Source organism: Amblyomma mixtum, chromosome 1 (genome assembly GCF_055824585.1).
Source record: "Amblyomma mixtum isolate Tamu chromosome 1, ASM5582458v1, whole genome shotgun sequence".
Lineage (NCBI taxonomy): Eukaryota > Metazoa > Arthropoda > Arachnida > Ixodida > Ixodidae > Amblyomma > Amblyomma mixtum.
In genome coordinates this window covers 222,627,224-222,641,182 of record NC_143012.1, presented here as the reverse complement: position 1 = coordinate 222,641,182, position 13,959 = coordinate 222,627,224, and the positions used below count along the sequence as shown (strand labels likewise).

Sequence of the window (13,959 nt, the reverse complement as noted above, 5' to 3'; positions counted from 1 at the left end):
ATATCCCAACGCAACACACAGCACGAATATCTAGCAGAGCCCACAGGACAACACAGAGGATGCTGTTGCGCCTCGTTACGCGGTTGAAAAATATCTGAGGGTGATCTCGAAGTCAAAGCACTGCCCACAACCGAAGTACACTAAGAGAGGATGCGATTCACACCCCGGTAAGTCGTTAATAAACTTCGTTTGTAGCATTCCAGTGAGTTGCGTGGCCGACGCGAACCGAGGCCGGTGGTCAGACGCCGTCGCACTCAGGCTGTCTCAAACTCTTAACTATCAAGTTCTTCTACCGTGCAGATATTCCTTGCCTGGATGGTGAAGTGCTTGTGTGTTCACAAGAAAGACGAGTAGTACACCAGAGCATATATTCTACTTCATTTCATCTCTTTCAAAGCCACTATCACACATCACCCCACTTCTTCGCTCGGCGTGAAATAGGCCTAATGCCTGATCACTTCGTCGCTTGCTGTGAGGAAGTTCGCGTAGAAATTTTCAAACAGGTGGCCCCTAAAGATGCATTGGACACTTGAACTAGAACTTTCCGGCCTAAAAAAACATAAAGTATGAAAGCTTGCGTACATGAAACATCTAGAAGACTTCGAGCTTGACTGCTTCAAGGAAGAAAATGGCGGAGGGAAGCCGCTCCCATACCGGAAGTGGGCGCTGTCCATTAGTACGCGTCGGCGGCGCCGCAAACGTTTTCGGTACCTAGCAAAGCTTATCTAGGGGCTTTATCATAACCTAGAACATTCGATCATGCATTCTGGCCCTCAAAGTTCGTGTGGTGGTGCTGATGTGTGTGTATACGTGTGCGTGAGTGTGCGCGTGTGTGCGTGTGTGTGTGTAAAAAAAAAGGATTTCTCTGATCACGACGTCACTTTCGTAAATACAGTACACCACCTGAAATATTGGGCCTCATTTAAATAAAAGAGGGAACTGAAGAGAAAGCAAGAAAAGGATAGAGTGCACAGAGCCCCATTTTCCCTGGATGGATGATCGGCACTAAATAAAAACAAGCTTGTAACGTACCCCGGTTCTCTTCGCATGCTGGAATTTGGCGTCGTTGCGTAAATTCACACGATTAGCTTTAAGACATGTAGAAGTCGTATTGAGCTGATAAATATAATATACCTAACTTCGACATTCCACAGACCGCAAATTAAAAGGAAAATCTCTCCGCGATAGTGCAATAGTATGAATCCCAAAACCACGGTTCGGTTCTGATGATCCCGTTGTTTCGTGTGTACGCAGTTTGTTTTATTCATTCGCACGACGGCCTGTTTGCCCGACCCAGGTCTGGGCAGTACTTGTCGCGTCTATTCCGCTCGCATCGGCAGCCCTCGCGTTCGTTGAGAAGCGAAGGCCTCACAATGCTGGAAGCTTCGCCTGGGAGATGTACGAGAACACCTGGGACATCCTGCGTTCCTTTTCGTATGAAGGTACGTATTACTAACACCTAAGAATTGTGTGGTGTGAGTGCTTCCTCCCACCGCAGCATCCTCAGCTGAACGCGCTGACACGCTCGCTGCTTTTTCTCAGCATGTCCTTGTAATAAGAAGTACCGCCTGGTCCGCTCGCCGCTCACGACTGCAGTCATCACTAACGGCGAGTTACAGATACCTTCTTAGACACCTGGCGATAATTATTAAAACGTAAACTAATATACCTTCTTAACTGTCTTAGTAATTAAAACGTTCTTGCAGTTTCTGACACCTGCCACCGGTGGCACTGCTCTAGATACGCCGATCAAAACGTCCTATTTACTCAAAAAACCCTTTTATGCAATATTAGTCACACTTGGTGAAGCACCCTATCCTAAGCCAAGTTTTCAGCTCAAAGTCAAGCAGCAGATGTAAACGACGGCGAACTTTTCCGTAGAGAGTTTGTTGTGTCACCACTCACTACCCAGACTCCCCGCTACTGTTCTCGCAAATGCATTCCAACTTTCAGCAAAGAGGGAGATTGAACCGGTGGGCCCGATTCTTCACAGGCATCGCGTGTGTGTGCTAGAGCTTCCATACAAGTGTTCGGCTGTTGAACAAAAATGTGGGTATTAGAGGAGCACTTCTCGGCAATATGTTCATTCATGTAAATCACGGATGTCATGCAAATCAGCTCTTCTTTGTTGCACCATCACAATTTTTACGCACGGCTTGAGTGGAGGCTGATAGCCTTGGGGACGGTCTTATGTGGAGGACTATACTTCCTGGAACGAAGGTAATAGGCTCAGACACGCGAGATTGCGCAGCTGAGAATGTGAGAAGAAAATATATTGACCTTTTTACGCGCCCCTGGTACGGCACTTATATGCACGTAATTATTGTTGCTTGTCGTTCCGAAGCAAACAAATGCACTCGCTTGTATGGAGGGCCTGGTGTTGAAAAGATGTTAGCCTCTCTCTGTTACGCCATGTTACGCGATGGATAAGAGGTATTCCGAGAGTTATCACAGACAGAGCGCTGTACTCTCGCTATCTGCCGGAACTTCAGGGCACACGGCACAGACGAAGAGCCACGCAGGCCGGCTACTCTTTTCCGTCTGGTGGCTGACGGTGCTGGTGCTCACCAACGGCTTCGCTGGGCAACTCAAGGCGAGCATGGCCATCAAGACTGAGCCACCGCGGTTCAGATCCCCGGTCGAAGTGACGCTCCAGCCCGCCATACGGCCCCTGATATGGAAGGACACCGTGTACGAGACCTACGTGCGGGTAGGGGCGCCCTCCGATTAGCATCGATGTGCTTATCAGCGGAAGAATTGAGCTGTCTGGGCAGCCCACTTGTTCTGTAAACGTGTCAACTGCTGATAACCTCATAATTTGTTGCGAACTGTTTCCGAGTAGTGTAGATGTGCATTAACACTTAACAACCGCAGCCATAGAGCAGCAAAAATCTCACCCCTGAACATTTTTTCTGTACCATTCAGTTCGAACTCACGACCTCTGTACCGAAAAGGATTCCGTGATGCAGCTTTTAGAAGTGAATGGTAGAGCAGCCCAGCTTCAGAGATTCATGTAAAAAAACCGTCTTGACGTTATTGCAGCTTGTTTGTGGATATTGCCGGAGACGGCTATATTTTTATTTCATTTTTGTGCCGCTTAGGCTTATAAAACTTCGCTTTCAGTAACCTTGTCTTTAGAACACGGTTGTATGCCGATACAGGCCAACTTCAAAATATTTTCAGTGTAGCCAAAATCTGCATGCAGAACGCTTCGTTCTCCCGTCGGGGCTAGTAATCTGGTCTGCGTCACGCCAGTTAAACAGAATCAGACCTCCCCCAAGTAATAATGACGTATCAGCAAAAAGCCACTTGCGGCTAGTGACTCCCTGATATGTTGGTTGACTGCAAAAATCTGCCGTGTACACCCGTCCTCATAAGTTTACTGAAGGTGACTCTGCCGAAAAAATTTCATTTTTTTTGCGCCCAAAGCGTATTACTTGAGACCTAATGGTGCACCGTGCAATTCGCACTATGACAATTGAACCGCATCATCTATTTCCGTACTGATGCAAACCAGGCGATTAATTTAAATATCGCAGAATGGATGCAACAGCGCTAAGTTGGGACAAAAGGAAAGGATATAGACATGCCTATGCTGACCAGAAAACAAATGATTTATGGCGACATGGGCGGTAACAAATGAAGGAAACATTTCGAGCGGAAATTACAAGGTAAACGCTTTGTCCCGTCTTAGCTCTGTTTTATCTTTTCCGTCAACATATGCCAACCAGCCGGATCAGCCCTCTTCTGTAATTAAATTTTTTTGTTAATATTGCCTTCCATTCAGTGTTTACTGAGGATGTAAAATAATCACTGACGTGCGACGTCGACACTGCAAGCGTTAATCTCTGCAGACGTCCACAAGGCCGTCATTGCGACAGCTGACGCGCCAAGTGACCCGCCACGAAGGATTCGTGTCTATCGCCGAAATGTTCTCCGAGTCAGCCATGGAACAGCTGTACACAGGCCGTGCCGTCATCGTCAGCGACCGTGACGTCACCATGCACATGCTGGCCAAGCAGTGCCGCCTCACGGGAGGGAGGCTGTACGTTGCGCCAGAGCTCCTCTTCACTCGCTTCTTCACCGTGGCACACGCCAAGTCCATGCCGCCAGCTCTGGCACGCAGGATACATGCCAAGTGTGTTTTAGCCTTTTTTTCATATTCTTACTATCCGTTATGTAACTGCGGATGCCACAAGGTTTGGAACTGATAACAATGGTTTTAATTAGTAACTACATATACAATAGGAGGCCAGCATAAAGACGACCCATCATTTCCGAGTTTTGTCTTCGTGGTGGTCGATGTGCGCATGTGTGGGATCCTCGCCAGCGGGGATGGTGCGCATCGAGGCACCCGAAGCAATGCGCTAAGGTACAGCCATGTGGACAGAGTAACGTTACGTAACGCTATAGCACAAGACTAACAAACTGGAGAGAAAACGCTGGTGCAGCCGAAGGTGACAGATCTTGTGTTTTATGCCTTCAGCGTGACAAGACGGCCGTCTGCCATGGGTAAGCACGCAAGTACAAAGGGTACGTTCCCGTTGGAATGGCGAAACAACAAGAAAGTTTGTTGGATGCTGGTGTAGCAGTTAGCTGCGCTCAGGAGGATGCTAATGAGTAATTACTTTCTTAATACAAATCTACTCCACCCTGGCACGTATTCAGAGGGGGTCCCCGAAATAGGCTCTGCAACACCCCCTCTCCTCCTAGAGTTTTGCAGTGCTTTTGTTGACTATGTACTTCCCAGTACACGCCTCTCCTCCACACTCCCTTCGCTGATACATAAAATTACCTTAGGCCTCTCCCGAATAAAATCCCTGGCTACGTCTGTGACTCCACCTTGGGGAATTACCTTAAACATTGAACCAACACCGTTCCCATTTAGAGTTAATAAATTCGCTCTAGCCCTACCATCTGCGCATCACTCAAATGGAGTTAATTGGATGTTGCTTTCAAGGTTTAAAGCTTTAAGCACTGACTAACAAGCCTTTGGGTGAGAAATAAAGCATCAGTTCTAACGTAAGGTAATGCGTTCGCCTCGGCATTCCGGCAACCTAAGCTTTCCTCTCGTTAAAACCGCACAAAACAGCACAAGAAACGACGTCCTTTCAAGTTAAGTCTCATTTTTATGTCTTCATGGCACTGCTATCAAGAAAAACGGGCAATATTCACTGCCTACTTACGCTAAAAGGCTACTTGACACAGCCAATCTTTCCAATGTTTTCCTCTGTATTTCATTTCTTCTGAGCTTCAATTGTCTAAATATCTGCGGCAACAGCGCAGGCAGTGTTCAAGCAGTTCGCGGCCACCAAGGCTGATCGCATCCAGGTTTGAACAAAAGCATATTCTCAAACAGAGATTCTGGTTTCGATTTTTTGTATTCGCAGTGCAGGAGAACTGTTCACGAAAACAAAATGTCCTCGCAGGCCATGAATAAATCGTGGCTATAAGTAAATGGGCTCGCTTACATCGCACAATTCTGCAATGGTGACACCAGTCCTTGATTTCTATCTTCCTTCTTAGATGACTAAGATACCATTTTTGTGACACTTTCTTGTCAAGGATCACAAGGGGATTCACTTTCATTAATTCAACTTGCGCTAAAACACATTTATCAACTTATTAGCACTCGCAACATTCAACCAACCAATATAATCATATTTTTGAACGTCGAAACCGCCAATTTGCTGTGTGCTTCGGAAATTTCACTGTACTCTATACTGGACTTTTCCCAGCGCTCAGTCAAAAATTCCAAATACAGGAAAACATGTTCGTATTTTTTTTTTTTTTTCAGATGCCTAAGATATGAAAAAGTGGCATCCGTGTGCTGTGCGATGCCAGTGCACGTCAAAGATCCCCAGGTGGTCGAAATTATTCCGGAGGCTTCCACTACGGCACCTCTTTCTCTCTTTCTTTTTTCATTCCTACCTTCCTACCTTCTCTTACGGCGCGGTTCAGGTGTCCGCCGATATACCAGGTGTCCCAGCTAAATGTAACCAAGCTTTTAAAAACACGGGGTGTCCTTGCCGTCTGAAACCAAATGAGGGTTGTTTAGAGTCGCGTGACCTAGACTGCAGTATTTTTTTCGTTCTTCAAGGTTGACTAATTAGTTAAGCTTAATTAACTAACTTTTTAATTATTGACTTGAGGAAGAAAGCGTCAATGGAAAAGTTGTAGATCGCTTTGAGAAACAACTTACTGAGACATTTGCAGCAAAGTAATATTTACGTGAAGTAGTTTTTTCACCGGCCTTTAACCATAACCTGCACAATAAGAAAAAGCTTCCACATGGCAACTGTGCCACTTCAACGGCCCAAGACGCGCCTTAAAGAATAAAATCCATTTTTTTTTTTTTTTTGAAGTCCTCTCCTCGAGTAGACTTAGGGTGCACATTGGGGCAGAGCAGTCAGCGCACAGCTGGTCACGTGACAACTTTCTTTTAAGGCCAATAAATGAAACGACGTAAATCGTAACTTGACGGAAACAGCACTACTAGCGGTTTTTGGAGGTGATCTAAAACTTTTGCTTTGACACTTTCTTTCTGAAGTTAATAATTAAAAAGTTATATAATTGAACTTAACTAATTAATTAACTTTGAAGAGCAAAAAAATACTTAAGACTAGGCCACGCGACTATGAACAACCCTGAGTTAATTTTACTGGACTCGGACACGTCGCCATTTTTAAAAGTTTCGTTCCATTTAGCTGGGACACCCTGTATGTGAGACATACTGCGCCATTTACTTTCCTCAAAACCAAACCAAACCAAAACATGTTCAAATTATGTTTTAAGCCCCACTTTATCATACCCTAGGCATCTCAAAAAAAAATTAGTGACATAATATACACTGCAGGTCTCAGGAGGGTATAAGGTTTCGCCACTGTTATGGTCCACCTAATAGATATGACCCCGACGGATGAGTACAGGACTCTGCGCTGAGCTTAGCCCCCTTTTGTTTCGTCGTTTTCATCCGCCTCTCGTATCGTTCTCTCTGCCCCTGCCCCTTCACCCTCTCTGCATGGAAGGATGACGGCCATCATGGAGTCGGGGCTGCACATCAAGTGGCACGAAGACGGCATGCACGAGTGGCACCGCTGCCGGGGCATGCAAGAGGCCGGCACCTCGCAGGCCGGCGGGCTGTCCTTCAAGGTGCTCCGCTTCGACGACATGGCGGCCATATTCGCCCTGTGGGCCATCATGGCCGCGCTCGCCCTGGTCGTCTTCGTGGCCGAGATGTGCCTCCACGGGACGGCCAGGAGACGTCCATATAGGCTCGCGCGTATTCGACCTCTGCGAAAAGCGCGCCGAGTCCGACTGAGTACAGCGCGAAGCACGTTGCTGGAGGAAGAAGCTAAATCAGTGTTGAGGTCAACAGCACATCTTGGGCAAGACGCATACAGCTACACCGGAGGACCACCGCTGAAGTCGCAACAATAACCTTGGCAAAAAAAAAAAGGAATATGTTAGAAATTTATTTTGCTCATGTTCTTTTTGAAAGCTTAGTAGTTTATTAATGTGCAGAATTTCTAATAAGGTTTAGAAGTTGGCACACTAAACACGAAGCGCCCGGCCCGTTTGAATACGGTACATGAATACGGTACGACAGAAAGTTAATACGAAGGGCTACTTTCTATTAATTTAAACAAGGCTAGGGACAGTTATTTTGCGCTACACATATACTGACATTGAGGAGAAACGAAAAAGGAAAATTCAGCAAAAATAGTGAAACTGCCACTGACGGTGCTTAAATAACAACTCAGTTTGTCTTAATTCTGTAAACGTTAATTGCGGGGATTAACAGCGTCTCTATGCCTTCGCAGAACATTTTTGTGCGCATAAAATATTTACGACCAAGTAGTTGCTCTTGCGCATATGTTAAAGTACCATATGAATGCGTCTCAAAGAGCCAAATATCTGTACAGCGGGTTCCTGATTAAAGGCAACTCTGGACTTTTTCTCCTGCAGCCATTTTAAAGGGCCATTCAGAGTGTTATCTGCATTGTTCTCATTATCGCGGCCAAACTGCGTTTTGTTACCGCACAAATTAATTTTAAATGTTCCTGTTTCCTGCCATTAATCGGGGTGATTTTTTTGAGCGCGTGTCGTCACAAACTGAGAACCTGTCGATATTTGCTCTACGTTTGTTGAAGAGAAAATATTCAAGTTTGTTTCTTGTCATTTCACACAAATACTAATCGAAACTGTCACTTACAGTCGCCACTTGAGCCAATAAACGTGCACACGATAGGTTTTGTGAAAACATCCGTGACTTCATACATTGGCGGAAACCAATTTTAGATTTAAATTTTCAGGTTTTTGCTCTTGCTTCTCATTATTTTCACTTGCCGCCTTTCTTACGGTCGGTCTATCTACGCCACACCAAACAAACAAAAAAAAAGGTCTTGCAAAATTTTAGCGCGAAAAACACGCACAGAAAGAGTAGACGACTCGAGCGCTGACTAACAACCAGTTGTTAGTCAGCGCTCGTGTCGTCTACTCTTTCTGTCCGTGTTTTTCGCGCTAAAATTTTGCAAGATGTATGTTTACCAACTCGCCCAATATGCAGTACTGTTTTAAAAAAAAGGCCCGGAAGCCCTCATCATTTTAAGTATTCTAGGCACCTTTTAACTCCATAAAGCGCTCATCTACTACTAGTTGAGACAATGCCAAATGATACTGCCGTGCAGTAATACTATGGAGACAAGAAGGGAGAAAGAGTCTTGGACTCGCAGCGGTTCCTGAACACCCGCTGGATGCTGTAGAGCAACGCAGTTTTGCTGGTCAAACCCACAGCGTCGCATTCAAGGGCTGTTCACTACCGTCAAAGGACAGCCAGTTTGATACCCTCTTACAGCTTTCACTCATCAGCTATACCATTTCTGATTTCATCCTGCCAATAACCATCTTTCTTGTTCCGTTCTTACTGGCTCTTCCTCTTTTTTCTTTTAACCTGTATACATATTGCCACGCGCCTAACGCGCCGCGTGGCCTCCGCGCTGAGTCGAAGACGACGACGAAGCGGCAGTGGGCTCTCGTGGCGCGCGGTTCTGTTCTGTGTCGTGGAAGCTGGCTCCATAATTAAAAAAGGGCTCCCAGTCTTGGGTTCTTCTCGACGTCTACCTTCACGGCTCCTCTGGTCGTGACACTGGTGGAGGTGCGGCCGATGCTCCCTACTCCTGAGGACGACTCGACACGCCCGCCTCTTGTGACCACCCCTGTCCATCGTGCCAGCCGGAGGATCCGAGGCTTGTCCCCCGAGGCCCTCCCTTTTGTCGGTGAGCCCTCGACTACCCCTACGCTCATGGCGACGCCAATACCCGCCCTGCCTCCGACTGTTCCTGCAGCCAGCCCTACCTATCTCACTCTTCAGACCCCACGAACGCCTAAGCCCTTTCACGGTGACCTGTTTGAAGATGCAGAAGATTGGTTGGCGCACTACGAACGGGTTGCGACCTTCAACTGCTGGGACGCCGCTACAAAGCTGCGTAACGTGTACTTTAGCCTTGAGGACTCTGCACGTACAGGGGTAGTCAAAAAATCCCAGGCCGCTCCGAACAGCCGCGGAGCGGCTGCTCTCCGCTATCGGGGCGCTGTTATCGCACGCGTGTCTCGCCGCGCTCGGGTTGCGAGGGTATGCGCTGAGAGGAGGTGACGCTCCCTCTCTCTCTCGCGCTCCATGATAACAAAGCAGTGAAAAAGACGGTGAGGCGCGCGCCTTCACGCCTTCGCTGTTCGAGATTTCCGCACTCGGCTGCGGTGCAGTGCGTCGCGGAGCAGAAGACCATTTGCGGAAAGTGACGCGCGCTGGCGGCCGTATTTAAATGGATTTCGTCTGCTTCTCCCAACTTCTCGGCTTCCTGGCATACGATATAATGCACTTACCTTCACCTAAGCTCTGTTGCGGCTCTGTGAGCACTCACTTTGAGTTGTGACGTTCTATATTTATAGCATTCTTGTTCAACTTTCTGGAAATTTAGTACACTCGAATACGATATCAGGACGCATTCTCTGCCTGAAATTCTCAAGGGGTTTCGTTGCTCCGTTATTGCCATGTCGCCATCTCGAGTCTTGTATTAATGAGTAGGTTTAATGCTTTCGCGCAGGTAAAGCAGGTAGAGTCGGTCGTGTGTTGGGGAGTTAGCACGTGTTGCTGAAGCTTTGGCGAGTATTTCATGCAATGCTATGCAGTATGCTCCAGCTAAGAGGTCTACGTTTCCGGCACTTGCACTCCTCCCTCGGCGCTCGCGAATTCGTAGCGAGAATGAGTATTTTGTCACAATGTCAGAATATAAGCGCCCAACGCATGGGTTTCACGACATGCCGTCATATATGGGCAATCAAAATTGTAGAGATTCAGCCAGATATTCTTGCACCGTTCCTTTGATTTCAGGCACCGCGCTGCTCTTAGACGCGCCAATATACTTGTCAACTCTGGACAGGCGTAAAGTCGGCATCTGTGATTATCTGCCTATACTCGGATGTGTTTGTGGTTGGCTCGCCGGACGATGGCTGCGGATGGGGTATAGCTACACAGATTTCATGAGCAATTTAGTTCCACTACAGCTGAGCACGGAAGGCCAGATACTGACGTCAACGGCGTAGACAGTCGGCTTATAGTACGAGCTCCACGGCAGATACAGCGGGAGTCCGCCGTTTAAGAATAAAAAACTGGAAGTTTGTCAAAGAAACAGCTTGTTTTCGTATATGATATTCGGCTAAACATAATAAATTCCTACCATTTCTGCGCTCCTGAATGAAACAGTGAGGACGCAGAAGCAAAAAAGGTTCCCTGACATGGACACCGCGCGTATATAGTAGATGTGCGTACAAGTGCCCAGACGCGAAATGATTCGCTCTTTTTCCGAAGCCGAACGCCACATCATTGAACGCAAAGTGGACAGCAGTCCGGCAAGCCAACCACAAATACATCCGAGTACAGGCAGATAATCACAGATGCCGACTTTACGCCTATCCAGAGTTGACAAGTATATTGGCGCGTCTAAGAGCAGCGCGGTGCCTGAAATCGAAGGAACGGTGCAAGAATATCTGGCTGAATCTCTACAATTTTGATTGCCCATATATGACGGCATGTCGTGAAATCCACGCGTTGGGCGCTTATATTCTGACATTGTGACAAAATACTCATCCTCGCTACGAATTCGCGAGCGCCGAGGGAGGAGTGCAAGTGCCGGAAACGTAGACCTCTTAGCTGGAGCATACTGCATAGCATTGCATGAAATACTCGCCAAAGCTTCCGCAACACGTGCTGACTCCCCAACACACGACCGACTCTACCTGCTTTACCTGCGCGAAAGCATTAAACCTACTCATTAATACAAGACTCGAGATGGCGACAAAGCAATAACGGAGCAATAAAAACCCTTGAGAATTTCAGGCAGAGAATGCGTCCTGAAATCGTATTCGAGTGTACTAAATTTCCAGAAAGTTGAACAAGAATGCTATAAATATAGAACATCACAACTCAAAGTGAGTGAGAGCCGCAACAGAGCTTAGGTGAAGGTAAGTGCATTATATCGTATGCCAGGAAGCCGAGAAGTTGGGAGAAGCAGACGAAATCCATTTAAATACGGCCGCCAGCGCGCGTCACTTTCCGCAAATGGTCTTCTGCTCCGCGACGCGCTGCGCCGCAGCCGAGTGCGGAAATCTCGAACAGCGAAGGCGTGAAGGCGCGCGCCTCACCGTCTTTTTCACTGCTTTGTTATCATGGAGAGCGAGAGAGAGAGGGAGCGTCACCTCCTCTCAGCGCATACCCTCGCAACCCGAGCGCGGCGAGACACGCGTGCGATAACAGCGCCCCGATAGCGGAGAGCAGCCGCTCCGCGGCTGTTCGGAGCGGCCTGGGATTTTTTGACTACCCCTGTACCTGGTTCGAAAACCGTGAGGCTACTTTCTCGACGTGGCAGGACTTTCGACGTCAGCTCCTGAGTACGTACGCCAACAGCGACCGCCGGGAGAGCGCGGAGCGTACCCTGTCCTCTAGAATTCAGCTTCCCAATGAGGGTGTTGCCATGTACGTCGAGGATGTGACGCGTCTTTGCCATCGCGCCGATCCGGCCATGCCTGAAGAAAAAAAGCTGCGGCACCTCATGCGCGGCGTGAAAGACCAGCTCTTTTCCGGCCTCGTGCGGAACCCGCCCAACACCGTCGCGGAGTTTCTGGCCGAGGCCGTCCACATGGAGAAATTGCTGCAGCAGAGATCGCAACAGTACGCCCGGCAACTGCGTCCGTCGTCGACACTGTCAACGTTGGACCGATTCGACCATGATCCCAGGACGAATCCGGACTCCCTTCGCGAACTCATCCGTTCAGTGGTCCGCGAGGAGCTGCAGCACCTTCAAGGAACCTTTGCCCCTCGCGTCGATTCCGTCACCAGCGTCATCCGCGAGGAAGTCCGGCAGGCCCTCAGAGCACCAGACGCTGCAGTTGTGCCGGCGCCGCAACCGACTCCATACGATCCCGCGCCGTACCCGACTCCGGTCCAGCCAGTCACGTACGCGGACGTCGTGCGCCGCGCGGCCCCATCTCCTGGGCCTTTGCCTTACACCGCACCATTGGTCGCGGTGCACTCTGCTCAGCCTACTCCTTACTGGGCGGATCGGCGCCAGGCACCGCGGAAGACTGACCTCTGGCGCACTCCGGATCAACGCCCGCTCTGCTACCACTGTGGTGAGGCCGGCCATCTCTACCGGCGGTGCCCCTATCGCGCAATGGGACTACGCGGTTTTTCTGTCGACAGCCCCCGTCCACGCCCTGGAGAGCGCCCTCAAGACATCGCCGAGTATGTCACCCGCCAGCGTAGTTCACCATCTCCTCCGCGCCGCGAGTCGCGATCGCCCTCTCCACGCCGGTATTCGCCCTCTGGGTCCCGTTTCGCCTCAGGACAACGTGGTTCCTCGAGCCCTCGTCGGGAAAACTAGCTCCGGCGGCCTTTGGAGGCGAGGCCGCCGAACGCCGTTCCGACGCAAAGCTTCCACCGCCGCAGCAACTTAATCGCCCCGACGTCGGATGCCACAACGCTGCGCAGTTTTCCCCGACGCGCCTCTCGACTCGCCGCGATGCCCTAACCCCAATCGCCGACCCGCTTCCGCCGCCGCACGTACCCAATCGCCCCGACGCCGAACGCCGCATCGCCGAAGAGTTTCCCTCAACCCGCCGCTTGAATCGACCCGACGACGCAACCCCAGTCGCCGACCAGTTTCCGCCGCCGCACCGACTGAGTCATCCACAACAGCCATCGACGGGCCGCGCTGAAGGAAGGGTCTCTTTGGATATCCCTGTTCTCGTCGACACAAAGGAGGTTAGTGCGTTGGTCGATACGGGCGCAGATTACTCTATCCTTAGCGGACGGCTTGCGACGGCCCTGAAAAAAGTGACGACACCCTGGGACGGTCCCGACATACGCACGGCAGGCGGACATCTTGTCGCACCACTCGGAATGTGTGCGGCCCGGGTTACGGTTCGAGGCTGCACATTCGTTGCCACGTTTCTCGTTCTCCGCGAATGTTCTCGCGATGTCATCCTTGGCATCGACTTTCTTCGCGAGCACGGTGCGATCATAGACCTCCCGAACCGCTTGGTGACGTTTTCTACCACAATGGCCACAGAAGAACCAGCGCACCAGGGTTCTCGGTCCGCCCTGCGAGTCGCCGACGATAACGTTACGGTGCCACCACGTGCCAGCATTCTCACGAGAGTTACCTGCGACGAGCCACATAGGGGACTCCGGGTTGTCGAGCCTAATGTCTCCCTCGTACTCACTAAGGGGGTTGCGGTGGCACGGGGCCTTGGATCCTTTCATGAAGGTTGTACAGAGGTCCTTGTCACCAACTTCTGCAATGAACATCGACATCTGTTCCGTGGCACAGCCATCGCTTACGTCGACCATGTTCAGGAAGTGGCCGAATGCTTTGCTTGTGCGGAGGACACACCTGAAGC

General features: G+C 49.5%; 1 protein-coding gene across 1 annotated transcript; it reads left to right on the top strand.

Annotated features, from left to right (window-relative positions):
* The first annotated feature begins 1,396 nt into the window (after positions 1-1,396).
* On the top strand, positions 1,397-7,440 carry LOC149371012 (uncharacterized). The gene is made up of 4 exons (XM_089579034.1): positions 1,397-1,442; positions 2,493-2,710; positions 3,855-4,138; positions 7,029-7,440. Exons 1-4 carry the CDS (start codon positions 1,397-1,399, stop codon positions 7,438-7,440), a joined length of 960 nt encoding a protein of 319 aa, XP_089435160.1.
* Positions 7,441-13,959: the final 6,519 nt, after the last annotated feature.